This window comes from Stegodyphus dumicola, chromosome 4 (assembly GCF_044657685.1).
Source record: "Stegodyphus dumicola isolate Sdum_Otavi_A_Nest chromosome 4, ASM4465768v1".
Taxonomy (NCBI): domain Eukaryota; kingdom Metazoa; phylum Arthropoda; class Arachnida; order Araneae; family Eresidae; genus Stegodyphus; species Stegodyphus dumicola.
Genome location: NC_140771.1, coordinates 238,875,689 through 238,894,102, shown reverse-complemented (window position 1 = coordinate 238,894,102; position 18,414 = coordinate 238,875,689). Strand labels below are relative to the sequence as shown.

The following is an 18,414-nucleotide window of genomic DNA, read 5'->3' as shown; positions in this document are numbered from 1 at the left end:
TGCATGAAAACTCTCTTCAACGTTCAACCAATTTAAATTATAGGTGAATTTTTTTATACTCATATTAACAATTACTGAAACTGTTGCCCTTTGAAGAACATTTTTGGCAAGATAAGGGAAAATTTCCATATGAATACTTCTCAGGTAAATAAATACATAACCAAGTATATGTTTTCATGTATAAAAAGTTTTAAATTTGAAACTTAAAAGTTTTCCCCCCTTTTAAAATGTGATTTAATATTTAGATTCTAATAAAATTACATAAATATTATTCCTTAAAAATAACTTACGCTACACAACATTATGTTACACAGATATGTAGCAAACATAACTTATGCTACATGTTTAATTATGCTACACAAACATTTTGAGAACAATGATTTACACATCATTTCTTTGTTCTTTCTCACAAAACAAAGTAGAAGACATATTCTGAATTTAGTCAAAGAGCAAGTATATGGCAACTAAGCAAGAGTAAATATTAGTATATATTCTACTTATAAAAATCAGATTTTAGTGGAACAGAAGAACTTTCCTATGTATACAATTTCAAAAAAAAAAAAAAAAAATTATGTACCTGATTTACGTTTGTTACTGAACCTACATTCTAAATACAAATATAGTCAGTTTACCTTTTATAAGGATAATATCGAGATCAATATTCAATGATAAGTCAACAACAACAAAAAAAAGGGGGGACAGAGAAAAGGTCCCTCCTTATAATCAGCACTTTCTCTTGAAAAGTCACCAACAATTGCCAAATAATTTTTCTCCAAGATATAAAATACAATAGCCATTTCCAAAAACTGGAGATCACTAAGATTTGCATAAAAAAGCAAACAATGAATAAAATTAAAAACACAAGATACATCTACAATAAAACATTTTCCCTTTTTTGTTCTCTCCATGTTTCAATCTGTTTTGAAAAAATATCAGAAAATTGCAGAAACTTAGTGGCACAATGTGGCACTACACATACTCTTGTTCTTTCAACCACACAGCAATCTGTTTTCACATAAAAAATATCAAAGAATTGCACAGACTTAGCACTTTTTCTGTTTATAGAGTGAACCATCTTTATTTAAAAAAACACCAGATAATTGCATTAATATACATATTTAAACCATAAAATTATATCACTTATGAGTACAACTTCATAGAATGCAAATTTTTGCATTCTTTACTATTAAGAAATGGTGTATTTCTGAAGAAATCCAATGCTCTCTTCAGATGGAAAACTCCGCAGCCTTATTACAATTCCTTACAAGGGGGGGGGGGGAAATGAGCTCAATGTAATAAAAACAAATACTAATGACCATTATTAATACAACAAAAATAAACACTAATGACTGCCAACTGTCTGTTGCACAAATGAATACATTTTGCCAACATCGATGGATTATCTATTTTGGCAGCAAAGTACATTGCCCCATACAAGTATACAAAATCCTAGATTTAGTACTTGTATTCCTAGTGTAGAAACTCAGAAATTATACAAAATATAAGAGAAACCTAGGAAACAGGACTAAACTATATTATAATTAATGATAAAATACTATTACCAATTTACTTGCATTTTCAGACTGTTTAAACTAGAAAATATGTGCATTTAATTACATAAATTGAACTAATATTCAAAATTTAAAAAAAAAAAAAACTTTTTTGTTGCATTTGTTGTGAAATACAAGAGTACAAGAGTGTGTTATTCTTGCATTTCAAGAGGGCAGCTTATTTAAAAAATATATAGACTTCCAAAAATTTTAAGAAAAAAAATTATTGTTAACTTTATACTTGCCCCATAAAGCAGCACAAAGAATTTCTGAATTGAACCTCTTTTTATACTTCCGAATTTCAGGAGTATCTGCTGATGATTCATGGGATGTAGGTGTGACATTAACATTGACATGGCTCTCTCTCCTAGGAGATGGAGAGGGACCAGTTCCACCTGCACCAAACCCAAATGTAAGAAAGGAACGTTGTTTGTGCTGTAGTTGAGGTGGTGCTTTCCCAACAGCTTGCCTGTACTGTAAAACCAAATAAAAGGGGGTTAAAAAAGATTTATAATATACAACATAATTTGGCATTTTAAGAACACTTAATTTTATAACAAGGGAAAAAAATTCAATGTGGGGAGGAAAAAGTGAGAGGGGGAATAAAAGAGGTGGAAGACTTATGGTAACTGCATTTAATAAAAACATATATTTAAGTCTATCAGAAATAAGTGCAGATATGTGCTTATTTTGTATTTTGTGCTGTTATAAGTTTGAGTACATTTGTTTTACTTTGTGTGTTGTTCAAAATTTGAATACATTTCTTTTTCAATTTATGTTAGATGCATATTTGTACATTTGATTGATTGCAGCACTATTTTATGGTAGTTTAGATTGTGAAATTCGGTGCATAAAACGAGTCAGAGCTTATGAGCAGCTCTACTAAAACACAAGATACTGTATCTGAAAATACACAGACATGGCAGAATCATAAGAATTATATTTTTAGTGTCTTTATTCTTGAATTAGAAGGAATCAATAGAGGATTTTTTATTTTTGGTAAATGAGTGCCATTTATTGCATTTAACCTTCATAACATGTTGTTACAGAAAATTTCACAGAAGTCTTGTGCCATCTTGACATACAGTTGAAAAGTCAGAATATTTAATCTTATACAGCTTCAAATTATTATACTAGGTATATGGGCAAATTCCTTATATTACTGATGTAACGAGATCTGGTTGTCTAGACAACCATTAACTGTCTAAGACATATAATGTCTAAAAAGCAAAAGTATGAGAAACTTCTATTAGTATGAGACAGATGTTATAAATAATAAATTAATTAATGTCAAAGTGTCTGTTTTATACAGCATCAGCAACATATTAACCTATCTATCTCATTGCCTGTGTACCTCTTTACCTATTTATTTCTTTCAGTTTATTTATATAAATGTACAACTAATGGTTTGTCTACCTACCTATCTAGATAACTGCATATCCCTACTATGATGAAAATCTAGCTAAAAGAACCAAGACTCGGAGGATAAGACAACAGGTTGCTAGACATAAAAGATCAGCTTATGCCAGTTGCAATCAAAAAGTCCAGATATAACCATTCTTTTATTGTCTCTTGTACCATAACGACTCCCATATCCCCTAAGACTTTGTTCAGACGATGGCTACCATTCTTTTATTGTCTCTTGTACCATAAAAGTCATTAAGTCTGTTTAACACCTGTGCAAGAAGATTTAAACTGTAGTCAGTCAGAGAAGAGTAGTTGCACACGTGTAAATGACTCAGCAAAACTGTTGGCCAAATGTTTTTACTTCGCTGTGATTGGTTGCTTTTCAGACCAAGTTGGCATGAAGTCAAAAAATTAGAATATTTATACAAGATTCGTATACCAGTTTTTGTGATGTAGCAAGGTCTGGTTGCTTAGACTGTCAGTGCCCAAAGTGGGAATTACTCTTTACAGTAATGAAATACATTATCACGTTGACTGCCGTGTGCATTTGACATGGTTTGCCCATGACGCCAACTTGAAATTTTTATTATGCGATGTATATTATGTTGAAATATTATCTACAGATAATGTGAGTTATATAATTGTGCTTAATGCATTTTCCATTGTGGGAGGTCACCGGTGACCCCCAAGGCGCTGTAGACCATTATTGCAATTTATAATTTACATTTTTAAGATTTATTATTCTTCAAACCATTATAGTAACAATGGTATTATTTAAAAATTTACCAGTATCGCTATTTACTCTAATTATGTATTTTACTATTAGTCACGTCACTGGTGGCACCCACAACACTTGTAGCCATGTCGAATGCTGGTCACCGGTGACCCAACATGTTATACAAAGTATTGATAATATCAGTGTTTAATCATAGGTATACTTTCTGAAAAACTGAATATTAAAATTTCTGTTCCAAGATCCCTTAATACCCACACTGAGATCTATGCTTTACAGTAATGAAATACATTCCATTAAATATCTGCAAAACCGATGATCAAGTGTTTTTCACATTTACACTTTCTGAGAAAAATTAACATTAAAATTTTAAAATCTCTAAACCTCATCTGATGTAGTAGAATCTTGAAGCCTATGCTGAGGTGATGACTGATGGCCAGATGTATTAGACGCATGTTGCTGCAAAAGGTCAGGCAAAACACCCATAGAACGAGTAGCTGCCATACCAATATTTCCAGGAGAACTCTGTGAAGATTCCATACGCTGTGAAGGACCACGGTCAGAACTAGAACTTTGTGCACTCCTATCTGTTCGGTCTTTGTCATTCTAAAAAAATTTCAAAGAACACTGAAATTATTATCACCAATCGATTAATTATACCTGCATCCAGGGTATAACTATTCACAGAACAATGAAAATCTTAGATTATTTATTAAAAGCATTTTCAAGACTAAAAACAAATTTTAGTTTAGAATTTTCATAACAGTAATTGAAATAGTATTATGGTACTTGAATATCTCTACCTAAGAACTAGTAAAAGCTTTCTATTTGAGACGAATAACACAAGATATGATAAAAATGAGTTTAGAATTAAATTATCTTCTGATTAATGATATGATTACAAAATATGTCTTTTCAAATTAAAGATAATTTCATTATATCTAAAAGATCATATAACTAATAAAGAAATTAATGAACTCAGTAAGATAAATGTCTGAAAAAATAAAAATTAGATCAGGATAACAACAGCGTGAAAACATAGATCTTTATAATAGGGAAAACTGAAAATGTATGTCCCAATAAAATTTCATACTACTCAAAAAAATTATATATATATATATATATATATATAATTATATACAAATAGTACTGAAGGTATTTATCCTGTTGTTTTCTGTTACATCTTTCTGTTTTCTGTTCTGAAAATCGTAACAGAGGAAGAAGTGAAAATTTATTTGGGAAGTTATCTATCAAATGGAAATTTATTGTCAAAAGGACTGATCTGGTAGGGTGGTTTTGGAGAATGCTTAGTTAAGATGAGGCTGAGAAGAATCTTAGGAAGAACATCAGTTTCATCATACGAAATGGAAGTTATATTGATAAAGACAGAGGCAATTATCAATTTTAGCCCTCCCACTTATGTTTTCAGAGATTCAGATGAAACAGAACCACTAACACTTGGACATTTCTTGATCGATCAACAATTATCGACTCTTCCTCAAGCAATGAAAGAGATTGCTTTCTCTGAATCCCAACTTTTGAAAATGAAAAGATACCAAAAAGATTTGCTTAATGTGAAAGACATGGTAGGAATCTTATTTTCTTGTGCTTAGGTCATCTCATCAATCATGACCAGTCAACTCAGCCACAGAACTTCAAGAGAATACCGTGATTTCGATAAAAGATGGCAACATGTCTAGCCTTTTATCGCAAATAGGCATTGTGACAGAATTGCATTTTGGATGTGATGGCCATGTCCGTGCAAGCAGCATGAAACTTTCAAATGGAACTCTCATTAGGAGACCTGTGCAAGTGTAATGTTGTCTGGAACTCTCAATCAACACTTGAAAAGAATGTTTTTGTCTCCTGATGAACTTTTGGCCCCAAAGGATGTTGCGAACTCTAGCCAGCAGATGACACTAATATATTATAACTGTTTAAAAAATTTTTTAATGATTAGAATGTAGTTAAGATGTGTTGAATATAAGTCGAGAGTGTAGAGTTGTCCCTTATTATATTACACTAATAAAGGATTATCACTAATTGTCTCTGGAGCTCATCAGATAAGGAACCAGATAAGGAGTTTCTATTTTATTTGAATTAATTTTTGACTGACCTCTTGTTTTACTCCCAAAAATATAGATATTTGATTACATCATTTTTATAAACCATAATGTTTCACAAAAAAATAATGTTTTCCTCAAAACTTGATAAAAGCTCTTCCTTTAAAACAAAAATTTTTCTTCATTTCTTACCAACACTTTTATCAGTACCTGAAATGCAATTTATTCAAATAAAGAATGATTTTGCTAAAAAATTCAAATTAAACTGAAAACTTATAAAACTATCATTCACTTGATTGGGTTTTTATAAACATTTGAGGGTTCACAAGTATAAACAATATTAACAGCCCAATTTTTTCAAAAAAAGTAGTAAACCTTCAGTAGATGCTTTAGTTCTCTATACTTAGTTTAATTTTCAATTCTTTATAAAATAGATACTCAGTATATTTGTTTCAGAATATACAAAAATTAAACATTAAGTTGACAATGAAGTCAAGTTAACTAATAATTTAAAAATTACACAGATTTTCAAATCACAATCTAAATGATGATTTCCATGAGGTCTGAGTTTAATTATTATTATCAGCACTTATTAACCATACATAATTGGTGAGAAAATCATATGTATGTATTAACGTTAACAATTTAAAACTTTTATGTTGCAAATATATTTATACTTATCATGGTATAACTTATCTTGGTAGAAAAATGTATGCCACAGTTTAGTTTCCAAAATATGTATAGATTCTCTGTTTAACATTAACATGAGCTAAATAACTTTAATTTAAAACAAAATGCAATTGGAAATCTAATATGCATTCTTAAGCCAAATAAATATACAGTACAAAGTCTGAAATCCAGACGTCCATTATTCCGAATGATCTAAAATCTGGATCTCAAAGCCATAAACATTTTTTTTTTATTATTAATGCTTTACGCATGCGCCTTCCATAATAAAACATGTGAAGATTTTCACTTAAAAATTCCGATTCTTAATTTCACCTAGACACTAAATAAAATACCTTGTTATGGGAAAACAATCATGTAAGCATAAATTTGTGAGATTAATAATTTGGCTCCATAGCTCAGCATCTGCTTGGTATACATCTCAAACTGAAACATTCACCTAATTTATATCCCTGATGGCGACCTGGCAAGTCATTACGAGTCCAAAGGGGCTTTGTCCCAGAAGGACTATTGTTTTCATTTTGCGATTTTGTGTTGAATCACTATAAATGTCCATTTCACTTTTCAAAGTGTTGCCACCAAATGTTAGAGTCGTGCATTATATTTGAAGAAATTAAATAATATAAATCTGCATAAATGTATGTATATTTCTCGCATTGTAATAAAACAAAAGTACATAAAGCCATCAAATTTTGAATGATGTAATCCTACTGCGAATATGGGCATGTGGAAGCCCAAATTTGAAATTTGCAATTTGTTTTACTATCGATTTTATATTTTGTAAAACTTTAACTCTACAGGCGGGAAGGGCTTTTTATCTCCAGCGCGGAACTGTGTATTGGAAATTTTAAAGATGGGCTCATTTTAAAATTATTCTGCGACATTGCTATTGAAATGAAATGTATGGTTTAAGTGCGAAGAACATTATCAGCACTTATTAACCATACACAATTGGTGAGAAAATCATATGTACGTAGCAAAGTTAACAATTTAAATTTAAATTTTATTAAAAAAATGATATTTAATAAATAAAGGTAACACACAAAACATTAAAAAAACACCCCTTTGGACGTAATTTGAAATCTGGAACCTTTCAGGGTTTTTTTTTATTATATTTTGCTTTCATCACCACACGTTTATCAATGCATGACAGCTTCAGTAATAACTCATGCAGTGATGTCTAAACTTTTTTTTATATTAGTAATTGAATAACAAGAGTATGGCAACCTTTTATGCTAACATACGCTTGGCGATGATTACAGATTTTTAAATGCTGTAAGAAATGTTGACAAGGAAAAAATTCAACGAAAATTTCTTTTCATATGCTAAAAACAGATTTTGTTAATTTAACTCATAGGCCAAAAGATTACATTTAGTACTATTTTAATTAAGAATAACTGATATGTTATTCACCATAAACTTAGAAGTGGCGGCAGAATACGAGCACCGGACGGCAGAATTTAGGGAAGACGAAATTTTTGGAATTTCGGGAAGCACCGAGTGGCAAAATTAAGGAATGAGAAGTTTTTTATGATTTAGGGAAAGCAATAAGATGCAAAGTTTAGATACAGTGAAAATTTAGAACTTAGGAAGGCACTTTGTAGCAGAATTTAGGACTCTTAGAGACTGCACCAGGCGGAATTTAGTGCTGGCCCTAGATCTCAAGCATATGTAGGAGTTTTTTTATTCAGGATGTGCATGTGCAAGAAATAAACGTCGGTATAGTAAATAACTAAACTAATACAATTCAGGCTTAATTTAGTACGCAATAGGAGCAAGACAACATTTACTTGGCTTTCGTCGCCAATCTTGTGATATAGAGCCAATAATGTATAACGGACACTATTCAGCTAGGCTAAAATTATCTTTACTGATTCTAAGGCATTTCAGTTATGTAGCAGACTGGCTGCTCGTTAATCTTCTAGTTTGATTCAGCTTATTAATTTTTGCAGACACTTATTATTACAGCAATTTTATAAAAATTAAACTTGAACTTTCGATTGTGTCGAAAAGAGTTTCCGATTCTGCAGCTGCCAAAGCATCTACAAAGTGAAACCATGTTTCGATGTCCATTAAGCAAACGTGGAATTGCTTCAAAAAATGGATAAAAGCATATCCATCTCAAAATTATGCAAGGAGTATGGCATTGGAAAGTCAACTGTACATGGCATAAGAAAAAAGAAAAAGGAACTTTTTGAATATTTTGTGGAAGCAACTTAAACAACTTATATTGAAAGAAATGTTTAATAAAATAAACAAATAAATATTAAGCATTTTTTTTGTTACCTTTCAGATCATAATTGTTCTTTATTTCATAAATTACAATTTCATATTTTTAATTGTATAATTTCTGCATGCCATCTTGCCAGATTTAAATTGATGATCTAATATCCAGAAAAATCCCAAATCCAGAATCGCTGAAGTCCCGACGAGTCCGGATTTCAAACTTTGTACTGTATCATTATTGTTTTTCATAATATCTATTTAAAATAATAAAAAAATTGCAAACCGAAAGAAGAAACTTAAAAGGTCTATAGCAAAACAGAAAACTCATACTATACTATTTACCTTCGAGTCATGCCTAGAATTATTTATTCGTTCTTTCTTATGATTTGATTCCCCGTTTTGATTAGGAGTTGAGGTAGCTAAAGGAAAAGGAGATGATGTTGCTTTGTGTAATGGAGTAGATGATGAACGATGCCTTTGTTCGTTCTTGGTTTTATTGACATCGCTGCGTTCAATGGGCCCAGAATCCCTTCTTCGTTGGTTTTTTTCTAAATTACTACTAGAGCGATCTTTTGCCTTTTCTTGGCACTTATTGCTACTTTCATTTTCACTCCTCATGCGCCTGTTGTGCTCTTGTCTATTTGAATGGTTCTGCAATAATGTGAGTTGTAAGTAAATTTGATGAGGCTAATTATTTATTTCCATTATCCCAAGGAAACCTATTTCTTAGCAATAAATCAACTTAAAAACAGAAAAGACAAAAATCATAAACAAAAAACAAAATTAAAAATACATGCTTTAATAGAAACATATTAAAATTAAAATAATACAACAAATAATTTATTACCCCAATATGTAATTTTAAATTTTAACCATCCTTCCTCTATTTTAAATTTTCATAGCACCAAAACAATTTATGGTTTGGACAAGATTAATATTATGGCTAAATTATGTACCTACTTCAGCATTTCATATTTAATTGCTGTCTTTCCTTTTTATGTAGACTGAAATAAAATGAAATTCCAGGCAATTTCAATGGAAAAGAAAATTTTCTGTATGAAAGAAGAAAATCTCTAAAATAACAACAAAACTAAAAAAAAATAATGGTAGAAAATTTGCTTGTGTGTTAACAGACTCATTTGATGAATTCTGAGATTAACATTTTTTAGCTTTCCAGGGTCAAACTTCATTACTCTAGAAATGCCTTTTATATACCTTTTGAATGTATCTAATATTTGTTTTACTAAAGCTTCCCAAAAAATAAATTATTTACCTACCAGCTTTTCCTATTACAGAGCAACAAAACAAATTTATCAGAAATTCTTCCAGGGAAGAAAAAAAAAAAAAAAAACTTGCAATTTGTCTAATCTATTACAGCCTTATTTGAGATCATAAATATGATCCGTAAATTATGATTTGGCATTTCTTAGCAAAAACGGTTACAAATTTAAGAAGTGTAACAAAAATAAGCTTGTATTGATGCACTCCAAAACTACTGGCAAATTAGCCTGATTAAACATATGATCCACCTTTTATAGTTCAGTTCTCAGGACCAGAATCTAATAAATCCTGATTCTGAAAACAATTATATCATCAGATTGATGCAATACATACAACAAACTATACTCGATCAACAGTCAAGTAAACACTAGCAGTAATGTTGTAGTGCTGTTCTTCTGCTAGCAACATTGGGCATGACCTTCATAATATTTCAATAAGCACTGGCTTTCATACTTTCATCGCCCAGTGTATTAAAACTTTAGAATATATTCATGAGACTGAGAGAGGAGGTGGGCTCATATTAATTACTCAGTTACAGATGAAATGTTTAAAATAATAAATTACTTACAGGCAATCAAAATTACACATATTGAGCACAGATAAAAAACACACAAAAAAAATTTTTTTTTGATCTAATTGAAGGAAAAATCTAGAAGTATTAGCTAAAAAGAAATATATTACTTCTATTATAATTTAGGATGTTCCATTCCAAAAATTATATCTAACAGAACAAAACAGCATAAAATGGCATTATTGAAAATAATACAGGCAATCAATTTAATAACATAGATAATTTAAAAAAAGATAATTTAAAAAGATAATTTTTAAAAAATGAAAACTGCATCCAAAAGAAAATTAGCGTATGCAATTTATTCTCCTGAAGAAGGAGGAAAAGGTCATCCAGCTTCCTTTTAAAAGCATTCCTCCTTCCAAATCCTTTGCATATCGTTGCACCTCTTTCTTCAGACTGTGCATTCTTATTCATTTTAATACTGTTACAACATTTTACATGCCTTTTTTCTTAAATGCCTTCTAGGGCTTTTTATTAGGGAGGAGGATTTTCTTGCCATTTGACGTCTTCAATGTTTTTGCAAATTAATTTTGTTTTATGGTTCTTCCCCCTCTTACACTGAATAATACATGCATATGTCTGCATGTGTTAATATGATTATTGTATGCATGAATACCACATATCATCATAATACAGAAAATGTATAACTAACATAAAAACTAAAATACATGTGTAAATAATATAGAAACTGTTTAAATAACCTAACCAATATATGACACTGAGAATAATTCAGAAATCAGAATAATAACATAGGAATTATTTAAAAGAAAATGCAGTATGTATTTATTTAAGTATGATTCAAAGTATCACACTTACTCTTCTAAGAACAAGAGTCCTATCATTATTTTCATCCTCATCAGGGGTTGGAGGTAGGGGTCGATGAGGAGCATGGTTGACTGGTGTTGACCCTATTGGTATTTATGAATTATTAAAATGGTCATTCTCTAATTAAATTAGTTTTTAGAATTAAAAACCTATTTTCATGGTTTAATAAAGTACTATAAAAATAGCTAAAATAATAGCCAATCATATGCATTGATACTAAGTAGAATCAAAACCTTTTAAAATATTAAGTTATCCAAAAATACTTACAATAACTATCAAGGCACTAGTAGTTATTGCAAGTACCTCAAAATACTTACAATAACTTATCAAGGCATCAAACATAGAAATGCTATAAAAAATCTTTTGCAAGAAACAGGTTTCTTCCAACATTACTTTGAAGCAGATATTTCTAGCCAAAATATCTGCACTCAGCAATGTGTTGTGGGTATGTACTCAGAACATTTTACAAGGTCACAGAAATGAGTTTTGCCTGACACTCTAGATTCCTAGAAAAGTTTCTTTTGATATGCACTTGAATAGCTAGTAGACCTGGTAGTAGTTCTACTTGTTCCACTGACTGGATTCCTTCTCCGCAAAAGTCCTTTTGTTGTATACAAAATCAATCCTAAATTTCTGCCTTGAAATAATCACTCAACATGAAGTGATTCCACATGTTAAGTGGAATAAATATCTTATCTTCCAAATGGCTGGGTAACTTGCTTATTAAGTGCAGAGAATTCTCTTAAACATTGTTTGGGAATGGCTACACTCAATGATCACTTAGCTGTCTCATTACAGAAAACAGATGGAGTAAAATGATATTACAGATGTAGAAATGCCAGTGATTATAGGATTTCTAGAATTAATAGTGATTTCTACCTTCTATTACATGACAAAAATTGCTACAAACTGATTACTAGTATAACTGATTCAGTTAAGAATCACTAGATAAATCAGTTATCACTATACTATTGTATCAGTAGAGTTATAGCTCTCCTCAAAGGTTGGCATCTCATCTGCAAGAAGAGATAACAGACAATCGCAACATCAGTCTCTTCAAAATTCAATCCGGGGCCAAACACTATGACAGTTGGCTTCCCAAACTGCTATAGTGAACAGGACAGCAATGTAATAAACATAATACAATATTTTACATAATAATTGCAGTAGTAATATTTCAACAGTTCTCAGCATCCAGGACAAACCTGTCGATTTCAGAGTAGGAGACAAGTAGTACGATACAAAAGTTTGGCTTGGTTTAGTTGACTAAGGCAAAGCCCTTGAGGGCTATCTGCCTGAGGGGAGGAATGCCTTTCGTGGATTACATTCTAAGGGAAACTAGCTCGTGCACATTAAATAAGGGGAATACCATGAAAACACCCATGCAGACAGCCACATCCATGCAATCTGAACTACCAGTGTTCAGTGACTTTACTACTGGTCGGTCTACGATACAAAAGAATAATTCTTTTACTCTAATATCTGACATCCTGCCTTTCATTGCCAACTGTAAGCATTAAAATCTTGCACATATTCTAAAATTTTGCATATATTTTAAAAAGTTCTCATCACACAAGAACATAACTATAGTGTTTAATCTATGTTTGTAACCTCATCAATCTCAAATATGATGTTGAAATATCTATTTCAGGTTTTCAGTTTTTGAGCACAAATAATCAAAACTGCACTTCCTATTTTTAGCATCTTTAAATCCATGGCAGAAATTTCTACCATTCTTCAAAGTTCTCTAACTACACTGTACACTTGACAGATGTAACAACATGGTATTCTGAGCTTCCTCAATGTTAAATATGACAACTGAGTGATGAATAAATTATATTACTTTATATAAATTTGCACAAATGTTGTACACAAAAGTAGAAAATTTTGAAGTGCTGGATTACTATCTTATTTTTTACTTACTTGCTTGATGGGAAAAAAAAATGTTACAACTTTTTATTTTTGTTCCACAGAAAATAAATACTGGATGATCAAAAAGCCATGCATTATAAATTTTCAAAATTGTAATGACTCCAAAATGGATATTAATACAAAGTTTCAATGGATGACACTTCTAACAAGAAATTAATCACTTGAAATTTCAGTTGCAGTTTATACTGTTAGCTTTAAAACCAGTTTATTTGGTGCAACATGGAGATTTTCTCCACAGTGGAACAAATTTTAGTGATTGAGTAACTGACTTTGTAATATATTCTTATGGAAAAATTGTCAAAGCATTTCAAGTGACCTTTCTCAAATATTCATTGAAAAGATAATGAGTATACTTTTGATAATCTGATTTTGATAAACTGAAACCATTCGCTAAAAGAAATTACACTTAATGCCCAAAATTATCTTTACATGTTTGAAATCATGGATTTTTTAGAAATTGTGAATTATAATTTTATGAATTTGTATATGACACATGATATCAAAACATATAAACTCAAAAGAAGATATGATATAAATCTACAGCATGAACCAACAAAATTAGTTATACTATTTTAAAAGAAGTGTAAAAAAACATGTAATTATTGCCATTTGACAGTTTTTGACAGAACAGAAATACAGTTTAAAAAACTGATAAGAACTTCTTTTTATGTTTTATCTTTCCCTTCTTGCAAATTTAATTCTATTTAAAATTGGGTAAAAGTTTACAATTAAATTTAAAATTGGGTAAACGTTTTGGGTGCCACTTGCTTTTTTGGTGATTTTATTTTGATGCCAAAATCAGCACGAGAAAGGCACAATTTCAAGATGGCTGCTACACAAAACAAAAGTCAAAGAATTGCACAAACTTGGTGTCCATGTACACTTCGATCGATTTTCACTTTAAAAAAAAATCAGAAAATTGCACAAACTAAGCATTGCACAATGCCTTAACTTTGTCGATGTACATATTAATTCATTTGCACTTAAAAAAATCAGGAATCTAAAATAAAGTTAAAACTAGCATAGTAAATGAGTTCATGAGTATCATAGTAAATGAATGAATAAACCAAAAATGAGTTTTCATGGCCAAAATTGAACAAAATTTGATGCTAATCGAAAGGGCACCCAATTCTACACAATTCCCTACCCCTGGGAATTATATCAGGGGACTGGTCCTCCATGCTAGTGCTTGAGTGTGGGACTAACTACCGCTCCCCGCAAAAAAATTCCAGTTCAGAAACTCAAGGGCTATATCACGGTCAGATACCACCGAGATGACATAGAACAACAAACTTGTATATTGGTACTTGGAATATGCATATACTCACAAGAGTGGCGCACTTAAAAATCTGGTTGATATGATTGAGAATTATAAATTAAGACATTTTGGCCTTTCAGGAGAGATCAGATGACTTGGCCAAGGAATTTTTAATAAAAATTGATTCACTGTTTTATATAGCTGTCAGGATAAGGAGCACTGCTTTGGGATAAGATTTGTAGTAACTATGAAAATAAGAGAAAGAATCATAGACTTCAAACCTACAAATGAAAGGATTTGTTAAGCGTGGATTCAAGTTTGTCCTCAAAATATTAGTATTATCGGCATACACGCATCTACTGAGGACAAATGCAACAATATTAAGGCTGAGTTTGATGATAAACCTAAAAACTCCTATGACAAATGCCCTCAAATGACATAAAACTGATTATCAGCGATTTTGATACAAAAACTGGCATCAGATGAAAGGAAAACCCTGGGGTTAATCAGTTTACATGAGGAAAGTAGTGATAATGGTTTAAGACTTGATGATTTTACAAATGTAAATGCACTTATTTTATGAGGAATCTTCTTTGAACACAGAAATATACATAAAGTCGCATGGCTCTCCCCAGATGAAAAAACACTAAATCAGAGTGATCTTTTTCTGATGGATCTAAGACACCGAAAATACCTTTTGGATGTCCATGGTGCCAAATGTTGACTCCAATCACTTTCTGGTGATTTCCAGGTTGAAAGGATGATAAGTAAGACCTTTCGGAATAGGCAACAAAGGAATGGAATCTTGGACGTTGACTCATTGTGCAAACTTGTGACGATTACAGAAATCAGAAAATTTATGAAAGATTATAAAAATTAAAAGAAAAGCTACTGAAATGTGATGATTTACAAAATGGTCACTTCTCCTGGGAATGAAATGAAAAAATAATTAAGGATGCTGTAAGGGAAGTTCTACCAGAACTAAAAAGGCATAAACGATATGGATGGTATGATTGTGATCATGCAAAAATTACTGAAGAGAAAAACAAAGCCTATACACTTTATGACTCACAAACACTAAAGGCGTACAGGAAAATTATGAAGAGTTGAGAAGACAAGGGGAAAAAAACTATTTCATATGAAAAAGCAGGCATATGGAGGAACAATTTATAAAGATAGAAAAATTAAAAACACAAAAAGAATCAAGAAAATTTTACCAGAAATTCAGTACTCTATCTTGTTTTGCCTATCCTGGAACAATTACATGTAGAAAAGGCGATGGCGAGCTAACAAATGATATAGTTGAAGTGCTGAAAAGAAGGAGAGGATTCTTCAGAGATCTTCTCTGTCGAAGAGATCTTCCAAGGGAGGAAGCTGATATAACTATCGACCCGAATGTTGTCGAAAATGATCGAACTCTCGAACCTGATGTGCCATCCTTATGTAAAGTGAAGAAGACTATTGGAAATCTAAATAAAACAGAGCTACAAGACCAGATGGCATTATGGCAGAACTTGCTCATTTGATTTTATCTGAACTGGCTGATGCTGTTCATAAGGTTATACTTAATGTTTAAACTATGGAGCAGATGCCTATTGAATGGGAAGAAGGCTCCCTTTGTAGCTACCAGTGTGGATATTAAGCTGGAAAACCTGTTATCCATCAAATTCATTCTGTTAGACAAATTTTGGAAAAAACAATTGAACATAATATTGATACCTTTAATCTTTTTATAAATTTTAAAGCTGCTTAGCGGATATTGTGAAAAGCTGTTTCAAGCTATGCTGGAATTTGAATTTCCTAGAAAACTGATTATCTACCTAGAATGACTTTATCGAGAGTAAATTGGCAGAGTTAAAATCACTTTACACTGAAAGGGGGTGACACTTGCATACAAATTTTTTAATATCAAAGGCTTGGAAAAGGAAAGGCCACTTACAGATGCTGGAATTAAAATTTTGGAACTAGAAGGAAATTTTTATAACTAGAAGCACCATATTTCAGAGATCTATGCAGTTGCTAGCATATGCTGATGACATTGACAGTATTGGCAGAAGTAAACAGGCAGTTGTGGAGACTTACTTATCTAGAGCCTACAGCCAAAGACATTGGATTAAGCATTAATGAATGTAAAACAAAATTTATGACAGTAACTAGGACAGCCTCCACTGAGACATATTATCCCAGGATATTTCCAGGAAACAGGAAAAATTTAAAAGTTTAAACTCATATTACACTAACAACATTAAAAAAAACTACTTTTAATGGTTAAATTTTAATCATGCAAAAGGCAGGTCAAAAGGGTTAACACTAGTTGGACTACCCGGCTGATGAGTGTTGATATCAAAACAACAAGCAAAGGATTTCATGAACAATTATTGTCACTATTCTTGGAAACAAGAAATCCCAAAAGGATTATAATTATATCCCAATATAATCCCAATATTGATTAGCTGGAAGTCGTGAAATTTTAAAAAGGACCAATGATGATCAAGGGATCAATATTATCAAGGGATCAATATGAAATAAACACCGGCACTTTAATGGCTTAACCAACATTCCATTGATCATAAAATATTTATTAATAAATTTATAATTAACTGTTCACTGATATAAAATTCTATTATCTTTGGTCTTTATTCTAAAAGTGACCTGTTTATATAGAAACTGAATCAAAGGGCCTGATGATCAATCAAACTGATCAATCACATCAACCCTTAATGTGATAACTTAATAAGTTTATCCATTATTGAAAAGGATTGTATTTCCTCAGTAGATATATTGTTTATATAAGCCTTCGCTACATTTAAAAAAAGCTTTTAACGTTTGCTTCCAAGACACTGAAAAACTGAATGTGCCAGCACATCTCACAGAACCACTGAACTGTAATATAGCTAATCTTGATATTATAATGCAAGATTTGACTGCATTAAAGAAAGATATCCAACCATATATCTTAATCAATTTATCTGGGTATACTAAGTTTTGGAATTCAAAGTCATTCGAGAAAAATATTACTGATTCAACATTATTGATCTTTCCCTCCTCTTATCTAGTAGAAATTGGCTTTAGTTAAGTCAATAATTTGCTATATAAAATAAGACACAGTCTGAATATTTTTGAATGAGGTGATTTAAGAATAATGTTAATTAATTTTACACCAAATGTTAAAAAAATTGTAACTGATACATCAAGAACAGCTATCACATAAATTAAAAATGAACGGCTTTATTTAAGTCAATAATTTGCTATATAAAATAAGACACAGTCTGAATATTTTTGAATGAGGTGATTTAAGAATAATGTTAATTAATTTTACACCAAATGTTAAAAAAATTGTAACTGATACATCAAGAACAGCTATCACATAAATTAAAAATTAACTTTCGAGTAATTTGGAATCAATGGTTTTGTTTCTGAACACTTGATATGTAGAATTAAAAACAATAATGTTATAAAACTAATAAAATGAATAAACTAAATCACTTTTTCAAAATTTTTAATAATATTCCTAGTTTGATTATTATTGTTTTAAGTTACTTATATGCAATTATTTTTACTATGATTATGCAGTATGCTGTATATTTTATATATATATATATATATATGTGCGTGCAATAAAAAAGTGAAAAAGGTCTAGCAATGATGTTTGGCATATTGAAAAGGGAGAATTTTGATTGTGCTGAATGCTAACCCATAACGAATAAGAAACTTGGCAGTCAAGGCTAATTTTGATTAAATTCCATTCATTTTTATTTAAATTCACATTTGTAGCCACAATTCACTTGGCACTCTAATCGTACCTAGTTTCAGAACATTTACATTTTTCAATACTATTGCAATAGAGAACACAGCGAAATGAAATGGCGTCCAAGCAGCAA

General features: G+C 31.0%; 1 protein-coding gene across 6 annotated transcripts in view; it reads right to left on the bottom strand.

Moving 5' to 3' along the window:
- The window catches only part of LOC118193286 (serine/threonine-protein kinase mig-15-like), a 275,103-nt gene that overhangs the window by 44,202 nt on the left and 212,487 nt on the right, over nucleotides 1–18,414 (bottom strand). For 4 of the 6 annotated variants that reach the window (XM_085816119.1, XM_085816118.1, XM_085816120.1 and 1 more), the window contains 4 exons: nucleotides 11,335–11,426; nucleotides 9,009–9,317; nucleotides 4,075–4,296; nucleotides 1,796–2,024 (listed from right to left, as the gene is read on the bottom strand). In XM_085816119.1, coding sequence (XP_085672245.1) covers nucleotides 1,796–2,024; nucleotides 4,075–4,296; nucleotides 9,009–9,317; nucleotides 11,335–11,426 — 852 coding nt within the window. The remainder of the gene's footprint in view (nucleotides 1–1,795; nucleotides 2,025–4,074; nucleotides 4,297–9,008; nucleotides 9,318–11,334; nucleotides 11,427–18,414) is intronic. The other 2 variants (XM_085816123.1, XM_085816122.1) reach the window with 1 other exon arrangement.